The 20,772-nt window shown below is 35.5% G+C and overlaps 1 protein-coding gene and 1 pseudogene across 3 annotated transcripts; one reads left to right on the forward strand and one right to left on the reverse strand.

The window, feature by feature from the left end:
* Positions 1-277: 277 nt before the first annotated feature.
* On the reverse strand, positions 278-14,843 carry LOC140961154 (phospholipid-transporting ATPase 2). Of its 3 annotated transcripts, none has more exons than XM_073419458.1 (26): positions 14,711-14,843; positions 14,344-14,582; positions 13,643-13,856; positions 12,866-12,982; positions 9,687-9,779; positions 9,437-9,611; positions 8,727-8,893; positions 8,539-8,643; positions 8,210-8,307; positions 7,981-8,123; positions 7,201-7,297; positions 6,942-7,051; positions 6,668-6,832; positions 5,379-5,533; positions 5,175-5,255; positions 4,873-4,993; positions 4,607-4,713; positions 3,950-4,081; positions 3,570-3,723; positions 2,804-2,921; positions 2,523-2,696; positions 2,329-2,380; positions 1,662-1,789; positions 1,172-1,322; positions 731-1,077; positions 278-595 (listed from the first exon to the last, which is right to left on the reverse strand). In XM_073419458.1, the coding sequence occupies exons 2-25, from the start codon at positions 14,466-14,468 to the stop codon at positions 742-744; spliced, it is 3,318 nt and encodes a 1,105-aa protein (XP_073275559.1). In that variant the 5' UTR covers positions 14,469-14,582; positions 14,711-14,843; the 3' UTR covers positions 278-595; positions 731-741. The 3 variants fall into 3 exon arrangements, with proteins under 3 accessions (XP_073275559.1, XP_073275558.1, XP_073275557.1); XM_073419457.1 differs by having other exon boundaries at positions 278-629; XM_073419456.1 differs by having other exon boundaries at positions 278-1,077.
* A 3,867-nt stretch (positions 14,844-18,710) lies between these two features.
* Positions 18,711-20,315, forward strand: LOC140961743 (zinc finger CCCH domain-containing protein 20-like; annotated as a pseudogene).
* The last annotated feature ends 457 nt before the right edge of the window (positions 20,316-20,772 follow it).

Consider the following 20,772-nt stretch of genomic DNA (forward strand, 5'->3'; position numbering starts at 1 on the left):
ACAAACAACGATTATCCGATGTCCCTGTTACTACATCTCAACGATTCTATTTCAGCGTTTAAATTTGTGGGCCTGTGGCTTTAAAGGTTAGATTACTTTCCAAAATATTTCATTCAATTCACTTCCTTTTCCTGAGGTTTATATATCATTTTTAATATTCGCATGAACTCGAATTTTCTTGGTTTTTGTATTGAAAATTGTTCCTTGATCGGTTCTTGTTTCCTAATTAAGATTTGATTGTTCTTCTGTTGATAAAATTTTTGAAGATTCAAATAGTAAAATCAAAGCAGAAACTTTCAGATCAAAACCCACCATTCTTTTATTAATTTTTGTACAGTTGATCGATATCTTTTATTGCTATTCCACTGCGGTTCTGTTGAGTATTCTTCCCAAAAGTGGAAGATGAACGCAATGCGCACACACAGGGTGAAGCAATTTCAACAGGAGGGTTTGGGACTTTTCAAAGTAGTGTTCACTTTCACCGGTATCAGTTGGCTTTCATCCTTGAACTAGCTCCAAATTAGTTGAAGTCGATCATGAATATTGGATCCAAAAGTTGCCTCTTCATAATTGCATATATCTGCCTTTACTCGCTCTTTCCAAAAGAAAGTACAAGTATTCGTTATTTCCTATCAAAATTTGTGAAGTAAGTTCAAGAGTAAGCTTGCCCTATATATTTTAATCAACTGAATAAAAAACCAGGTAATATGCTATCCTAAAAATTATTCACCTTTGAAATCTTCAGTTATCCTTACTATTTCTTGAATAAATAGAAGATAATCTAGACTGTGACTGGAAGAAATCAAATGGTGCTCCTGTTCCGATAGAACGTCTGGTGGCATTGGGAGAATCAGACAGCAGAGGTTCGGATACAGAATCGCGGTTCCTGGATTGTGATATAGATAAAGGGGAAAGATCTTTCTCCAAAGATCTCAACTGGGGCTCAATGTTCCCCAGTGACAGGATTGGCCCTCCCAAACGTTCGGCTTGTTGGAGTATGTTGATTTTGCTTGACCTGTATGTGTATCGAAAGTACTTCAAAGCAAGGACAGGACCCATTCCTGCCGCCACAATTACCTGAAATACCAACAATGCACACGGTCCTAAAAATTAACGAGAGTGTCAATTGGGGGAGGGTACGGGGGAAAGAGAATTGAAAAAGTGAACTTACAATCATTGTGCACCAGTATGATTGTTGCCTACATAGACGAAACATGATTGTGTACATCCCGGATGACGGGAGAGCGCTAACAATCCAGTTGATGGCATAGAAGGCCACCAGGTTCCCCCATATTGCCAAATGTTGCAACGCTGTAAAAGAGCTGCAAAAACAATCCAAAAAATCAAACAAAAGGTAACTACTTTGAACAAGAAAAGAAACATAAACTACCTGAGACCAACCAGAAACTATTTCCCATTTTGCATATAATTTCAAGGAAAAAGAATTATTTTCATACTTGGTTTAAAGCCGCAAGTTGTATTAAAATTTTGACTGCATTGTAGTAAAAGAACAGACCAATTATCATCATTTGTAAGAGTAACAAAACTTAATTTTTTGCATTAAAAGGCTTCAAACAAAATATAAAAATGCCCACTCATCACATGATGATTATCAGATGACCGTGTTGTAAGATAAAATGCAAGAGAGAGAGGTAACTCACTTGGTTTCTATTGCAACAACAAATGCCTGCAACCAAATACATCCAGATAGTGCCACCATAGATATCTCCTCCATCTCACTTTTCTCAAGAGCGTAAGAGTGTATGGTCATACCAAAAACAACAATTGCCTGAAGAGCATAGAGAATTAACACCACTAAGTACTTTGCCATGGAAAGACAACAATTTCACCAAAGTAAATAGGAACAACAAACAAAATAAACTTCACAGGATGAGTTGATGGTGGACTGATAATGGGCTCAGTTAATTTAAGTTCTGAGCTCCAGACAGATATGATCCACCTGCTTTTGGGCTCCAACTTCCTATAGAATAGGAGCCACCACCCATTCATGGAAAAAGGTTTATAGTGCTTCACTCATTTACTCGATTAATTCTCGGTGCAGCCAACCTTCGTCCAATGATGTAAAATGTTTTTGTGGAGATCTTTATAATCCAATTCTTCTTGCTATGCCTATAAATTAATTTACGCTGTATTCGTGACCAAAAGGTTGATTGCTTCAAGATTGCCACAAGGATGTCCAAGGAAAATAATAGAAACTGGTAGATTGTTTTGCATTTCTGACTTTAATACATTTCTTCCTCACTCAGAACCATTTCACTGCATTTGTGTAAGAAAACAAGGCAGAAATAAAAAACTAAAGATACTCACATGAAAGAGAGATCGCCCAAACCATCCCGCAAATGTACTAGGATTAAGAAGTCTGTTTCAAGTTTGACTTGATTAGTCAATATACCAAATAGTAGTATTTAAAAGAGAGAGAAAATTGGGACCTGCTGTTTACGCTTGAGTTTAACATACAGAAACAATAATGAACAATGTGTAGCAAGAACACAGATTCTAACCTTCCAGCTTGGCAGTAAAATAGAATTTGAGGATGTCGCATTACAGTTTTTTCACTGAGATCTTTGTCAAGGACATTGACTAACACGGGAACACTAGTGTAAAAAACATTATAAGCCATCAAGCTGACAGAGTTGAAAAGACTGGTCCCTGAGATGCCTGAAATGAAAGAGAAACTGGAAGCATTCTATTGTTAATAACTAGTTTTGCAGATAAATATAACATTACAGCTAGATATCAGGAACGAAATGAAAATAAGTGGAAATCAAATAAAGAAACTTACAAAATCTGGATAAAGCAGATCAGCAAGGATTTATAAAAGGAATATTGGGAAAGAAATGCCGTGCGATTATAAGAGTAGCGTCCATGCACAAGTATCAACCTTTTCAAAAATCTGAATTCTGCAAGACAGGAATTGTTTAGTGTATTAGTGGTTGCTTGGTATAATGTAAGATATAGCTCAAGCCCAATTCCCACATATGAATGCTTTGCCAAAACAATTTTACACTATTCTCCCTGGAAAGATTAAAAAAACCTATTTAGAGTGAATCGATGTGTGAGTCGATGAATATTTCATGCAGGTGGATACAAGGAACATTATTTCGGATGGAATAAATTGCATTTTACGGGAAAAAACACTGAGTCTAAAAAAACGTGAGATGGCCATTTAAAATCAGTCCACAGCACTTTTCATGAACACGGGAAGGAAGAACCGAAAGAAAAGGGAAAATTATACGAACTCCTCACAACAAAAAATTAATAATGCATGTAGAGTTCTAAATATCTTTCAAATACACTAGTTTATTAAGCTAGTAAACTATCTTCAGCAGTAACGCATGCACACAGGCCACAAAGCAATTTCATATCTTTCCTATACCCGCTTACGATAGTTGTCTGCTTTCAAATCATAGCAAGTAATAAAAATTTCAATAGTTTACAAGTGTTTCGCTATAACTTCATGGAAAATTAAATAAAAAGTCCCAGCAACTCTGGGTAGTCGAACAACATAAAGATCCTATTAATTTTTAATAGAAAAATGAAGTTCTTACTTCCAATGCTATAATCAGCAGCCCTTGCTGCCTGCAGTCCTTCTCTGCCACTGATGCCAACCCCTATATCAGCTTGTTGAATCATCCTGACATCATTTCCACCGTCCCCAATGGCCAGTGTCCTGTAGTCGCATGATTTCAAAAGTTCTACAAGCTGTGATGGGGGAAAAAAAACTTCACTGGTGTTACCCAGATAAGAAGGTGAGTATAAACCTATAATATCATTTCAAAGGAGGATGCATAATATGCTCAAGTCTTTCTAGGTTCTCCTTTTTCCATTAATCAGAACAATCATGATGCTGTTGAGACCAGAATACGCATACACCAACTTTTCAAGTGAGTAAAGCAGATGGATACTAAAATGATATTGAGAAAGGTACCTGTGCTTTTTGAGATGGAGTAACGCGGCAACATATTGCTGTCCTCGACAAAATTGCAAGTTCTGTGAATGATTTACTATAGTGCTTAAGGGCAATCTCAAGAGCCCACCCATCAACAACAAAAGCTATATCCTGCGACACAGAATCTCAGTTTTAAGAAATTTCCGAATCTTTAAACCAATCAATGAATTGCGTAGGAATGAAATACAGTGAAGTTTCATTGATAGAACTCAAATATTGCAAGAACCCCCAAAAGGATTACACAGAAACATAGTATGATAAATATGGAACCTTAATTGATTGTGCGCAGGTAGTTTCACTTTCATACCCATACACTTTTTGAGCGAGGGGATTTTACTTGCATATTCCGTACTGCTACAACTAAAAAGGGCCAATTTCTGTACATTGTAAAACCCACTACATTTTTCTCATGCTACATATATTCAGGGCACACAAATGAATTGATAACTATGTCAAATTATCTGTTTCTTTGTACAAGATGATTAATCATTAAGAATCCTCCTGAACAAACAGTAGATTGAACATCATTTTGCTTCAACAATTAACACAAAAAGAACGTAAAAAACACAAAACTTTCTAAGTACCTACAAATTGTAGTTCCGCTTAAATGGTGATTGGTGAACATGAAAAATATACCTTAGGTTCTGCATCCGTGATTCTCATTGTAAGCAACACTCTTTCTAGATTCCTACACACTTCATCTTCAGTTTTCCCATTAAGTATCAGAAGCTGACCTTTCGGCTCTGTCAACAATGAATGAAGCTGGTTTGACATGTAAGATTATACATATATGAAGCGGAATTCCTAGTATTGTTTTTGTGAATTTGGTACTCATTTATTTTCTGAAGTTTAAATTGTTACAAGCTAGTACTATACAAAAACAAAGCCAAACTCGAGATCACCTGGGGACACGAAATTGCAAGAAAGAGCAATCTGAATAGCAGTGTTTTGCTTGTCTCCAGTCAGCATCCAAAAGTTAATGCCTGCTTTCCTGAGTGTCTGGATTGTTTCTGGAACACCATCCTAGGTCATTATAAGAAGAGAATAAGCATGATGAGATTGTTCATTAAAAAAAAAAAAGAAGAGAATAAGCATAATGGGAAAACCTGCACCAGTAAAAGATTAAGGAAGCTGCAGCTGGAAACATAGAGGTTACGCGCAGTGAATCTGCTAGAAAAGGACTTCCCTAATTAAACAGGATTACCTGCAAGCGATCTTCTATGGCAGCAACACCAAGAATATCAAAACCATGCTCTAATCTCTGGCAGACTTCAGCCACTCTCCACTGAAAAATTCTATAAAAGGTAACTATCTTGTTATGCAATAAACATATAACTACATGCATAGACAGATGCTTAGCCAGGTGGAAAAGAACGAGAAACAAAATGTGGAAAATTTCTAGCACAACCTCTCTATCCACTAATGTACTATTAGCCTCATTGAACAATGACGCCCATTCCTGATACTCATCATCATCTAATTCACGCCAAGCGAGGCACAAGGTCCTGAGGCCTAGTTGAGCATATTGTTCCACAGCTTCAGCAAAGGTCCGTATCTGTTGCCCTGACAAATACTTCACATTTAAATATACAAGGAAAAAATTCCAACCTATTCTGCAAAACGAAAATCGATATTGTGGGAACCAAAAGTTAAAACCCTTGGGCAAATGCTGAAACAGAACAAGCAAACCGACTGATAAATATTTCAAAAGAAACTAGCAGGATGGCAAAGCAACAAGTATAAATGCAAATAAAAGGACAATATTTGTGGGAAAAAATGATAAAGATTAAATGTAAATTATGTTCTTGGACTACGAAATATATATCTGGGAACAAAATAGGGACATGATAGCTACTTATGGTTACCTAAGAATTTCAATTAAGAGAGATCATGTTGACAAAAAGTGTATTCAATTTTAAATTGATGTATTGCTAGCTCAATATGATGTGAATTAATCTCACATGACATTTCAAGCTGAACAGATAAGATCCACCCAACCAGGTCTATGGGTGTGTCAACATAAACTCGCTGAAGATTTTAAGTGATTGTGGCCAAGAACAATAAAAGCATAGAGTAGACTCAATGGTCCAACATGTAGTTGTTCAATGTTCACTGTATCAGCCAAGAACGTAAATGAAGCTTCTAATACGTAAATAGACTTTGGTCAATCGAGCAGTCGAAATCACTAGAGGAATCAACTTTCACAAAAATAAAAGGCAACAAACGCATCTGGTAATCATTTTTTCCTTTTAACATGACCAGTAGTATATGCATAATGATCAAATCTTCCAAAAGTTAAAGAACGTGGAACAGAGACTGACAATGATATTCTTAAAGGTAATCGTATAAAATCAATATTTTTCCCGCTACAAAAGTATATTTCTTGGACTGCGATCATATTTCCAATATATTTATAACTAGTTTATACCTTTAATAAGGTCCATCTCCAGGATTAATAAAGCTATCAGAAATCAATTCAACACAGATGCTCTATAGTTTTATTGTGTAGCAAAAAAGACAAAGCATGTGCAACCTTGGGTATGAAGTATGCAAGTTAATGGAAGGTCGTGAAGTAGTAGTCCAATTTCCGGGTGTGATTTCTCAAGCACTGAGTTTAAAATCATACAACCCGTTAACAAATTTTTCAACTTTCTCCAGCAATGAGTAAAAAGTCGACAACAAATCATGAAAAAGTACCTGCACGTGCGTGAGGAAGAATAGATTCGTCTGCTCCTTTAGACAGAAGTAAAATTTTCCCACTTTGACAGTCTTTAAGCACTATAGACATCCTTTTCCGATCAGAAGTGAATTCTAGAATGTCTAGCACTTCATACTGTATTAGCGAGGAATTAAAGTTGATGTCTGCATAACCAAGAAATTTATGATATCTCACGTATAAACTACCAAAATACACCGAAAAGCATCATGCTTATTGACAATGCCTAGAATACACCAGAACCATTATGCTTACCAACAATATTGCCACTCTTCTTCGCAAAAACCATAAGCAACTGTGCAGCAGCACGTACAAGAGCTTCTTCATCTTGGGATTGTGCCTTGTATGAAATTGTGCCGCTATTGCTGCATAGGGAAACAAAGATAATGCAGCAACAGACATGGCCAATAGATTGAATGATACCACAGACATCGTTAAATACACTAAACATCAAAAAGAATTCTGGCTTCTTCTGTATAATTCTTATCGTGGCAAGCATTTGATAACAAAATACCTTTTCACGGGAATAACAGTATTGCAAATGGCCATAACTTTTAGAAATCGAATCACATCAGGAGTTCCACTCGAGACAGCATTAAGCATTTCTGCATCTGGACATGGAAAAATACAGGACGGTCAATCCCTTACACTTCATATGTCTGCCTAAAAGGATCCTTGCATGCGCAGAACCCAGGAATTGCAAAAAGGATTCTGTTAAATAATATGAGTAAAACCATGTACACTAACAAAATCAACAAATGTTGCACGAAAACCAACGACACTAGCAACTAGTACCACAAGGATGAGATTTTCACTTTAGCAAACATCAAATGACTATGACACTACCCAACTTTATATCCAAATTCAAAATTATAATCTCGTGTAACAACCATTTGTTGCTTCGTTAAGGCATCACCAAAATCGGACATCAAACGTAAATAGCATGCACGAGTTTTCTGCTTCATATAGGGAAGTCTGAGAGGCGTTCCTTTCTCTAATTCCAAAAAAAATCACCATAATAGAACATACAAATCTATACAACAAAAGCAAGTATACACAGTTTTGTTTGATATAGTATCAAGACATATAAGATTATATTGGTTTAATTATTACAATAACTGAGCAGATAGAATTAGTACTAACAAAAATTATGTTCAAAGACAAGAAACTACAACAGTCCCATCACACCGTAATCATAGATGATGCACATGAAATGACTTTTAGCAATAATCAAACTTTCATGGGCTAAGACTGAAAGATATTTGCTAACTCCAGATACATCAAATAATTTTACCTGATAAAGCATCCCCAGTCTCATTCCCATAATAAGATCCGTTTATGCAACATCTTCTGAATACCATTTTATTTTCAGTAAGCGTTCCGGTTTTATCTGTCAATATATATTCAACTTGCCCCAAATCCTCGCTAATAGCTGTGCTGGCAAATACAAGAAAAGAGTTCAAATATATCAAATCATGCATGTATAGCCACAGAAAATGCCACGAGCATCTAAAGTTTCTTACTTGGTCACGTGAGACCGAGTTCCAGTCTCTAGATCAACCATCTGGTCATCCCAATCAATAAATTTTGCATACAGGCTTTTCACAAGATCTAAGGATACCTTCATCAGAGAAGAATGAACGTATACCAAGATAATGATTTCACAATCACCGTCACATGTTAATTTAAGTTGTGATTGCCAATTGCAAATAGCAAATCTCATAAATTGATACAGAAAGGGTATCTAACAAAAATGTAACCAGATCACAATTTCTTTAAAATATTTAAATGTCTTTGGGCTCCAACTTACCCATGAAAATTGATTCTATAACTACAAGACTCAAATGTTTACCTTTATAGATATGGGGATCATAATGGAGCAAAGAAGCTCAAATCGCAGAGGTATGATGAGCAGTTCATACCAAGGCCCTTCATTTGGATATTGGACATACCATTGCTACAAGGCAAATCAACAAAATGTGGAATAGTTAATTACTGAAGACAAAAGCAACAAGTACATAGTCTCTTAATGAAACAAACCTTCCTCGCTTCTGTATCCTTCCAAACATTCCCAGCTATGCCTAGAACAATAACGACAACTATCTGGAAGACAAATATTGCTCCAGTCAATTTGTCAATCATTGCATCTACAGCTGTAAGCTTTGGTTCGGGCACTCCTCTACTCATGCCTAGCTTGGTTTCATTGCCTACACATAAAACGGTGATTAAGATCACCAATTCTGTTAACAAATAGGTGGAGTAGGAGGCAAAGCATAGCAATTTGGAATATTTAGTGCAGTCCAGGATCAACAAATAATTACAAAAAGAGATGTAAGAAGTACTGGCACCCAAATGAAAACCAAGTATGTGCAACCAAAGAAGTACAGAGAACAGGGACGAGGAGGGGGGTGTTTGTAACTATTAATGGTAACTTTACAGTAAATTTTAAAAATTATCAGTAATGACGAATCCTTTTACAGATCAAAATAGATTAGCTCCCGGTAGAACTGCAAAACATACAAACAATGCATTCCAGCTCAGAACCATTCATCCAAATAGGAGGTAAAAGTCCTCTTCCACTTCTCATGGTATCTTGCTTATCAATTGCAGCTCCTTCTTACCAAAAGAAAAATATAATAATGTTTTTTTATCGGTATCCCTAAAGAAAACTCAATTTTGCAGTTAAATGAGTAATAAGTTTAATGTCTAATATACAGCTTGATCTCAGCTCACAATAGTTACACACTTGCCTGTGTAAACAGCAACTCCACATGCCCACTCTGTATTCCTTAAGTAGCATGATTGAAGAACTGTATTTTTTATGGTCAGCGGGCATATATCATTATCAATAAATGGAGGAAACAGCCGCATGTTTGCATCACATCTTCTAATATCTTTATCGGGACTTGGACACTCAATTACTCCCTGGTAAAGAGGATATTATTTAATTCTGTTTCCTGCACACCATCGGGTTATTTAAATGCAAACAAAATGCCTTGCCTTGATTTTGTGCAGCAACTCAAAATCCATTCCCATGCAAGCAGAAGGTATCACTCGTGTTTTCAGGTCAGTCTCACCATCTAGTGCTGCTGTCTACAAAAAAATACACATTATTAATTTCCATATTGTAAAATTAGGTATATCAGCTAGGAACTTTGTCATAGCATAAAACATACGATATTAAAATCAAAGTATTGAGATTTCTAACTATTCATGTTCACAAGTACAATACAATGTTATAGAACACGAGATCATTTTCAGAATACTACCCGATAATTAAGCTCAAAATTTTGAAAATGTGAATAACCAAAGAATTCAAAGGGGAAAAATCAGCAAAGCTAAAACACATCACATATTATCAGTCTTTGACATATCTTCTCAACAGTTATAACATGGCTACAAATTACCATTAAAACGGAGTGTTTCTGCAAAATTTAAGTCGAACTCTAAACTGGAAGATAGGATATGAGAAAATCATCTTCCTTTAATCTCAACTGAGTATAGAATATCACAAATCATTTTCCTGTAATTTCAAATACAGAATATTGCAGACCAACTTCTTTTTTTTTATAAGAAACGATACTTTATTAAATACTTAATAGTTTTTAAATACAATAAGCGGACAAGTAATCCACTCACAACAAAATACTAGACAAGACTCTAGCACTATAAATAATACACAAGAGTCCAATCTCTCAATAAATATGATATTGACATATTCATAAATTCTACATGAGATCCAATCAAAATAGATATTTTGATCTTGATATTTTCTCAGCACTATTTCCTAGTATCCTCAACATTATCAAAAAATTTTCTATTTCTCTCCATCCACACGAACCAACATATGTCATGAACCACCACTTTCTAAAAAATTATGCCTCTCTGGCCAAGAAACTGTCTAAGATCTGTATCGAATAAATCTTGCGTGGATTTCGACATCATCCAAACCAATCTCAGTTCCTCTAAAGCTCTCGCCCACAATCCACTCGTGAATGTACAATGAATCAATATATGATCATGTGTATCCCTGTCATTCCGACACAACACACACCAATTTGGGCACAAAATACACGTAGATCATCTCTTTTGCATCATCTCCGAGGTCGACAACTTACTCAGAACCGCTGCCCACGAGAATACTTGAATCTTTGTTGGGACTAGAGCTTTCCAAAACATTGTAAAATGGAAAAGCGCGAAAGTTATATAAGATCGGTTTTCATAAATGTCGTACGCTGATATATTGACTGAATCAACAACAATAGAGACACCCATTGGGCCACGTTGTGTTAGAATCTGCATAAAGCTATTAATGAAACGACTTACAAGTCCTACAACTTTAATTTTGGTTGCCGACAAGTCTTTGAGCAAAATAGTGTCCTGGCTAATGTCCACCAATCCTCCACATTGCTCTCTTATACTCTTGAACGGATCTGTCGTCCACAAGTCCCAAGGTATCCCAAAAATTCTCACTCAACTGTTAGAGCATTCAAACACTTCATCTTCCTAATAATCTCTTGCAACACTCAAAAGACAGGGCAACTTTCTTCTCAAGGAAACATATCTTCAATTTCAAATAAAAGGAAGCGTCATCTTCGTTGTTCGGCAACCAAACTGTTTTAATGGCTTGGAATGGAAACATATTTATCCGCCTTTTAACCGCCTTACCAAGAACGATATGCACCATTTCCCAAGAAATATTAACACATTCTTTTGTGATAATAAGTGCTTTCTTCCAATCCTTAACCAAATACGGACGAAAGTGTTCATATGCATCCATGTTTCATGAATCTCTTGTACTCGATATGAATTTTCCAGTTTGCTATGGTTGCTCGAATCCGTCTGCTCGTGGATATATTCCATTCACATTCCTCTTCCGCATAAATTTGGATACGTCGTTTGCCAAGCATTTCCACCCCCCTCATAATGTCCACTTGGTACTGTGACACACTACCTATAGCCCGTCCGTCCATATTTAGACACTTCAAGAAAACTGGCCATAGACATATTTTTGCATAGATATTATTGCTTCTTTACCCCTGAACCGGTTGAAATTCGGACATGATTTTGGATTGTTAATGTAGTCCCACATTTTCGACCATAGTCAATGGGCGCACAGCGCACTCAAAGTCCGCTTCCAGCATGTACCTTGCATTTCTAGTTTTTTGTGTCAGACAGATTGAATCCCCTCTCCTACCCACCTTGATTAGAAACAATTTTTGCTTGACTTTAAGTCCTTCTACTACCCAAAAGATGGAACGGTCCCAATATTCCCGTCTGTTCATGTCTAGGTTCGCAGCAGGGCTTGATTCACAAGGTTTGGTTCAACAGGTTGGATTTGTAGGGCTAGACACTTCATGGTTCATGAACTTAGTCTCGGAAATTTGGGTTCACAAGACTAAGGTTCTCTCTACTGAAGCTGGGTCGTTGGGCTAAGGTTCGAGATTCAGTTTGAAAGTGACGTGTATTTTAGCGAAGATGAGAATCTGGTCCCAGGGCTAAGGTTCGCTCTTCAAATGGTTTGGATATTAAAAGGATTTCAGCTAAGATGAATAACGGAAGAAAAAACAAGATGGTAGTGAAAAAAGCCGAAGAGAAAATGCCCCGACAGCTGGCGGCAGCCAGCGAAGAGATGTGGTCGGCGATGATCGGAAATATGATGACACTGGTTGATGAAGATGAGTTACAAAGGAAGCTGCCTTCAAACGAGCATTTTCAAAAAATTCTCTCTCTATTACCATGTTCCAATCCCGTTTTGTGACTTACTAGACAAACTTCCTTTAATCTCAACTAACACTGGCAAAATTCTCTGAATTCCCCTTTAATTGCATAAAATCTTGTACTGAGGCATAGTCTACTTGATTGATTTCTTGCCATTGATTTCATGGACACTTTCACTTTAACTTTTATTGTCCAATAGCTAATACTAAAACCTCCAACACACTTGAAAATTTTGAAAAATAATCAACTATTATAGGCAGTATCAAGAAATATCGAGTTGGAAAAATCCAAAGAACAAGAGCATATAAAGAAAATCTGCAAGTGTCCATTTACTGTGTGATCTCGGTTAAGCATCGTAAAAACACATAAAATTTTAAATTAAAGGGGGAAAATTAAGCTAAACACGGGGTAAGAAACCAACATGAAATATTAAAGCAAAGGTGGAAAAATATATTTACCTCCACATAGCATATACCCAGTGGATCAGCAGTGCCAAGTAGGACAAGATCACAAGGTACTTCATCATTTTCACGCAGCCAAACAATGTTACCGACCTTAATGTCTTGAGCTTGAATCTAGAAGAGTATTATGAGGACAAAAGATAAATGATTTGATACGACAGAACCAGCATTCCACGGCAAGCATCATGTTTATCCCAAAACACTAGTTTCATCTATTCTATATGCTACATTGACCGATGGCAGCATAATGATAACCCATGCTTGTCAAAAGGGTAAATTATAAATCTCAGAACATAACAAGCATCAGGTTTTTTACAAGAAAATGATCTATATAGGAATCAAAGTAACAGTTCCTGGTTAAGACTTCGGACAACATTAATCTTACTTTGCCTGATTACATTTTGCCTGCACTCATTCAGAGAAGCATAGCAAGCTATTCAAACCACAGAACCAAGATATTCTATTTCAAGTGCATCCAAGACCAACCACCTTGAAGTGGCAGCACTTGAACTCATGACAATTAACAATGGGAAATAGAATAGTAAATTAGCAGAAATTATTTTACCATGAAAACCAACAGTAAAGAGAGAACTAAAGGAGCCTCTCTTCTCTTTTTAACAACTAGGGAATTAGAACTAATTGCTAGAAGTACAAACATAAAATTGCAAAGCCAAAATGGATCCCATTTGACCCCATAAGAAATGGAGAGAGAAAATTAGAAAATAATATAATAAAAATAATACATAAGCAAATAAAAAATGAAGCACCAAATACCAGATTTTTTATTCCTTGCCGCACAATCCACACTTCTTTCTCATTTGCTTTCTTATCGGAGATATATCTATTGTAATCATCCCATGCTTCTTTTGTTGCAGAGACTGCAAATATGAATATAAGAGGACCCCATGTACTAGCAGGATTCACTGGAGTTATCAGAGGCCATAGTTGAAGGCACGCAATCAACAAAAAGTACTGATTCATAAGTCGGCTAGAAACAAAGAGAATCGTTAGAGACTATAAAAATAATGTAAAGCATTCTATGCAGATTATGACAAACAATATGTGGACATAAAACATTTCGCTCATATAAAATTGCATGCAGCCAGTTGGTAGACATTTGAAACGGTAAATGAAGCATAAAATGAGAGAAGAAAGTAAAAGTGCTGAAAACAGATATGCTATGAGATTCCTAAAACAAAAATAGTAGGTAAATAAATGAGGCAAGGGCACAGTTGTCCAAAGGAAACCACGATGAGGCCAAAAAAAGTTGGAAAATAAATTCCATTACGAGTGCATCAAAGGGAAACGTAGCTCATCCTCTTAGTGAAAGGGAGGCAAGTTAATAACTAACTAGCATCACAGTCACATATAAATATAATTATTCATGCAACACCAGTATGCATAAACTGATTAACACCAATTTTTCTAGTACACATTAGAATTTACTGATGGGTCTGCAGAAACAACTAGTTTACCTGAATTGTTCCCATAAATTTTTTGGGAGAAAGTTCCATATGGTATACTTTCTGTTAGATATCCGATTATCACCGTAGAGATCCTCAGCTAGATTGTCGTCGTTTATATAAACACGTCGCCTCATTTTCAACTTAAACTCATGAATCAGAGATTAAGATGTCCGATCCAGAGCCAACATGGATTGAAGGGATGCTGGACTCTTAGCAGTGCCCGATGATTCAGAAAGATGTACAGCAAGCTGGTTTGCGAGAGTGTTGAGATTTCTTAGATATTCATTACCCAAAAAAAAAATTAAAATCCTCGTGACTTAGAAATAGATTCAGCATAAAAGATTCAATCCGTCCAACAGAAAAAGGAAACTTTTACCTAGGAACTGATCGGCAAGCAGAACAGCGGATCCAAATCCTTCAGAACCACTGTTTTGCGATTTCAGTTGTTGAAAATCTCACTGCGATTTAGTTAGTCAGTCAACATTGGGAAAAACTAATACAAGGCTCCCTCCCTTATGTCCATTAATTAAAATTAATTAAATAAATATTGGATATTCCTGGTTTTATTCCACCCTTATTATACACAGTGTTGTTCAAAATTCGGATAAAACAGAAAAAATCGAAAATTCAAACCGAAAAAACCGAACACCGAACCGAATCGAAAGCAGAATTTTGTAATTCGGATATAAATGTTAAAACCGAAATTTATTTGGTTCGGTTTCAGATTATATATGTCAAAACCGAACAAACCGAAAAAACCGAAATTTCATTAAATTAATAATTTCTTTATATTTTTATTTATATTATATATTTTGATATGATATTTAGTTGATGAAAAACTATTTTGAATAATTTTTAGTTGATTGTTGTTTGTTTAATTAATTTAGACCTTATATTTAAATATTTTACTAAGAAAACAAGTAGAAAGTTATCATATTATATTTTACAATATATTTATATTATTAATATAAATAATTATACCAAAAGCGAATTAACCGACCAAAATAACCGAACCGAAGAAAAATGGTTCGGATATCAGATTATATATTTCTAAAATCGAAAACTGGAAAAACCGAAATAAAAAATCGAAAACCAAACCGAACTGAACAGACCGATGAAGATCATTAATTATACATATACTATTTATATTATATTATTAAATTTAAAACCATAAAATAATTAAATTTTAATGTCATGATCTGTTTTAATAATTATATATATATTAATAAAGTGTTAAAACTTTGATGTAAATTACATGTAGTTTAGTGAATAGAATATTTGTTTTTTAAACATCAAATTGTAAGTTCATATCTTTATTGGGTATTTTTTTATTCTTTTTAATTAATATATCAAAATTATAATATAGTCTCTTACTATTTTTTATAATTATATTTTGATCCTCATTTAAATATAAANATGCGTCTCACAAATACGACCCGTGAGACCGTTTCACACAAGTTTTTGCCCCATATATATACACAGACGCGTACATGTTTCATACCCAATAATAATAATTAAAATAAACATTGTAGTCTTGTTTAAATGATAAGTGGCCCATGAAGGGAATCCAAAGCTAGCCCATTATATTATTTATCGAACGATAATGGGCCCATGAAGGGAATCCAAGGCTACCCTTTGTTTATGGACCAAAGTTTCATACAAAGTATCACGCGTAATTTCGATAGAGTTGACAATCGTCACTTAAAAAAAAAGAAATTTATTATCTTTTTTTTTTATAAATGGGAAAAAGAACAATCTTCGTCCGGTATATTTCTATTTGTCACCATTTATTATTATTATTATTTTTTTATCATTTCCCGAGTATTTAAATGTTACTTTTATATTTTAGGAATTTTGCATGATAATAATTTAAAAATGGATTTTACATGTAAATTTTTTAACTAGTGTAAAGTATTATGGGGTGTGGCACTCTACTCTCTGGCGTACATTCCTTGTGTATGTTGGGACTTTTGCGGACAAGATTTGAGAATGTGGATCACACGATATCCAATTTTAAACAAGGCATTGGTTACATTTATCGAGAGAGAATATAATATTTATATAATTAAAATCATGTAAATGGAATTATGTTTGTTCTCTTTTATTTGATAATAATAATAATGATGCGTGAGGGGCTAAGATATATGGAAATGGATTGGGAATTATGCTTGTTCTAAACAAATATACTAAAGGCATCGGATATATTTTAAAAAATAATGATTTGACAGATAAATAAATGAGTAGGTATATTGTGAGATGGTCTCACGAATCTTTATCTGTAAGACGGGTCAACACTACCGATATTAACAATAAAAAATAATACTCTTAGCATAAAAATAATATTTTTTCATGAATGACCCAATTAAGGAATCTGTATCACAAAATACAATTCGTAAGACCGTCTCATCTGAAGAATAACCACTTTTGGAAGATTTTTACAAATCTTCTTTAGGTGGCTAATTCTTTTTGTGTGTTCTTTTATCTATGTAATCTTGCATTTTTTTCAGTAATTAACTAAACATTTTTATGTATTTTTCCCAAAAAACTTTGAAATTATTTATTTTCTTTTAGTATATCCGAAAAATTTTGCACATTTTTCTATTATGTGTTTTTGCAAAATTATTCATGACTCATCGATTTCAATTCCGAAGAATTCAATCTTTTTGTATTAACAAGCACCTTCTTTTTTTATAAGATTAATCATTATTTTTTATAAACTTTATAAAAAAAATCTCTAAATGTTTAATATGTTCATCCATATTTTTAGATGATATTAAAATATAATCAATATACACAAACATAAAATTAAAACAATCTTTAAATAGATTATTCATCTTTCTTTGAAATATCTGGAGTGAGTTTATCAATCTCATTGATAATACTTATCAAATGTAGTGTATTTGTGGTGTCGAGAAAGCAGTGAACTTTTTGCTTTCTTCTTCAATCCAAGTTGGATAGAATCCAGACTTACAATTACATTTATAGAATATTTAAACATTGCATATACAATTAATCAAATGTTCTCTGCTAGATATGAAATATCCATCAAACTCCAATATTTTGTTAATTTCTTGATTGATAATTAATAAGCAACATGAGTTTGTTTCTTTTGATATCACTATGATTTTTTTACCAGAAAACCTAGGTTGTTGTATGATGATATTCCAATTTTGATTAGTCAAATGTCCAGATGTTCTTTGATAATAATTTGCATATTCTTTTGATCAATTATGTTCATTGGGATAAGATTGCATCTAACAAATTCATATTCTTTGTCTTTCATGATTTTAAGGCTGACTTTGAATTGATTTTTATCCCACCATACCAATGGATCTTTATTATAATTTTCTTTGATACTTTTCTTGACATATTCCAGAGATACTTTCGTTTTTGCTTTCAGAAGTTTTCCTTCAACACCATGCTTGCTACGAAACTCGATTGACATTTTTCTATAAAATATCTCTATTAGCTATGGACTATGACTTTGTAATCGCATATTGTTGTGAACAATAATCTTCTAGTCTCATTTTCTTGTGTATATGATTTAAATATTTGTAAGAAATTGTTTCCTAACATAATATCAGCTTCAGTATCATGAAAATATCGATGATACCTTGTATCAAAGTGTTTGTCTAGTACTTGATTTTTTTTAACAAGGTACACAAACTTTCATAATGATATATGGAACAATCAAGTAAGGAAAATGATAGTTGCTAAAATTTTAATTGCTCCAATTATGCAGATCAAAGTAGAAAGATTTGATTAGCTAGTAAATGAGTCTATATATTTGTAGACCGGAATAGAAAGATCTGATTGGCTCGTTAAAGGGTTCACATGATTGTAGACGATCGGCTCGTAAACAAATACAAAAAATCGTAGACCGGTAAACAAAAAACTTTGTTAATTACCACTTACGTCACGAACAAACGATAGAAAAGTAGGGGACAATGAGGTAGTGTCATGGACAATGAGGTGCAGTATTCTATTCCATCAATAACTAACATACATTTTATTGAAAGAAAATTGTTCAAAAGCTATTGAATAAAACGCCGGACTAAGTTTTGAGACTAGTTTCGAATTCAATTTCAATAATCTCTCCACAAATAAATAAATAAAACATGTTCTCCATCTCTATCTAAAACAGTGGGAAAATCGAGCTCATTATCGGTCCAATATTTACGTTTTATTCCCTTTCATCTTTTAGGCGGTAAATTTATGAACATATATGAGATTGCACTACGAGTACTGTTGTAAAGACACAGCATGTTGCAGTACTTCGAATCGAATCGAAGCGAAGCATTTGGTTGAAAATTCAACTCCGCTAGATAAATATCTCATCTCCCGCAAGTCAAAAGGCTGTAAATTAACCCATCCCTCTAGAGAATCTGCCAAAAAATATATCTGCACATATATCCAACAGCATCTGAACCCAACCATAGTTATCTCTAATTCTTTAACCATGGTTAAAAAATCAGTTTAAATTGAACCCTTCAGCATTCGATCGCATGGCGATCAAGACAGTGCCACTACACTAAACTGATAGTACAAAATGATGATGACGATCGGAGAACCTCATAGGTCCAATCCCACGGTCGAGGACCCGTTGGCTCGCATCACCCATGATATTTATGCAAACGATGGTTGCCAGTACGAAAGTGCTTTGTCGGCTTTGCTAGGATACCTTCCGTCGAACAAAGACGACAGCGTCGAGGGAGCGGATGAAGATTCAGATGATTTTGAAGTTCTGGTTGACGCGTTCTCGTGCGATGATTTCCGGATGTTCGAGTTTAAAGTGAGGAAATGTGTGCGTGCGAGGTCTCATGACTGGACGGAGTGCCCATTTGCTCATCCGGGATAGAAGGCTCGCCGACGGGACCCGCGGAGGTGTCACTATTCCGGCAGCCCGTGCGCGGATTTTCGGAAGGGTGCGTGCCAAAGGGGCGACGCCTGTGAGTATGCACACGGCGTGTTCGAGTGCTGGCTCCACCCAGCTCGATACCGCACGCAGCCGTGTAAAGATGGGACTCGCTGCCGGCGTCGCGTCTGTTTCTTCGCTCACACGCCGGAGCAGCTACGAATTTTGCCACATGCTACTAGCCCAGACACGTCCCCAAGTGTACTTAGAGGCGTCTCGTTTGTAGCCTTGGGTTTGTTCGGATCTTCGCCGAAATCCAGTTCATACTCGCCGCCGGTGTCTCCGAAAACATTGTCACCGCCGCTGGCCCGTGGGGAGCTAATGAACATAAACTCAGTCGATCAACTCGCTGAAGCGATGCGAGGGCGTTTGCAAGTCAACAATATGAAAATGGGCATGGGCTTGGGTATGAGCCCACCCTCTCGGGGAGCCGAATTCGGGTTGCCCCGTAGCTCAAAAATGATCCGAACCAAGTTCACTAGCTTGCCATCTACTCCTATTCGTACCCGTGCCCTTAAACATGCGAGATTGGGTCCTTGCGACATATGGGAAACGTCTTGCCAAGAGGACTCAATTGATGGAATACCCGCAGTTTCGGGTCGGACTAGTTGACTTTCCGAATACGGATCCAGATGTTGGATGGGTCTCGGAACTTATTGAATGAATTGGGTTCGGGTTATCTGGATGATCCAAATTGGTCAACTCATATTTGATTAGTCTGATCGTGCGAGCGGACTGACTCATAGAAGTTGGTTTGTTAATACGGTGTGCTAATCAATTTATCTCTATTTTGTTGTGGTTCCTTGGAACTATTATTGTATTATTATTAGGGGTTGTGGAGGATAACATTTTCCAAGGAATTTGTAATCTTGTAAATTAAAAGTCTAAATTCTCTGTGTATTCTGGAGTCGTATTTGTCTTGTATGGAACGAGAATCAATGGTCTCTAGATCTACCTCGTAAGTCATTCTAACGAACATTTGTGTACGTGGGATAGATAGATTGTAATTCCATTTGTTTAATATTATAGTATTTATTTAGGGGTTGCAGACGATAAACTAAATCAAGCATTATTCCAAAATCCCCTACACGATTAGTTACGAACGCTTTTTGACAAGCATTTTATTCATATGAATGTTCTAATTCACAAAAGAGGCAATATAATAAACTAAATCAAGCATTATTCATATGTACTGTTCTCAGAAGAAGCAATATTATAGTTTTAAGTTTAATTTCGATTCAAATTACGAACAATATATATTTTACAACAGTGAACTATTTCGATATTTATTATCAAGTTATTTGCCCAACCCCACCATATCCATCCCAAGTCGATGGGGTAGTACTGACCGTAAAAAATATCTAATCAGTATTAGAAAGTTGATGTCGACGTTAAACCCAATTACATCACAATCCAACTACAAAGGGAAGGTGCGATTGGATAGTGGGGATCAAAATAGTTGTTTTTTGGGTTTATGATTGTGAGGGTCAATGGGTGTTAAAAAATGAAGGGTTCGTAACTGG

This window comes from Primulina huaijiensis, chromosome 16, assembly GCF_012295235.1.
Source record: "Primulina huaijiensis isolate GDHJ02 chromosome 16, ASM1229523v2, whole genome shotgun sequence".
Taxonomy (NCBI): domain Eukaryota; kingdom Viridiplantae; phylum Streptophyta; class Magnoliopsida; order Lamiales; family Gesneriaceae; genus Primulina; species Primulina huaijiensis.

Bases quoted from the DNA above. Each gene is read 5' to 3' on its own strand.
- LOC140961154 (XM_073419458.1), bottom strand. From the start codon at position 14,468: ATGAGGCGACGTGTTTATATAAACGACGACAATCTAGCTGAGGATCTC. The intron at 13,857-14,343 runs GTAAACTAGTTG...CTTTGTTTCTAG, and splicing joins AATTTATGGGAACAATTCAG to CCGACTTATGAATCAGTACT. The intron at 8,894-9,436 runs GCAAGTGTGTAA...TTTTATGTGTAG, and splicing joins TGGAGTTGCTGTTTACACAG to GCAATGAAACCAAGCTAGGC.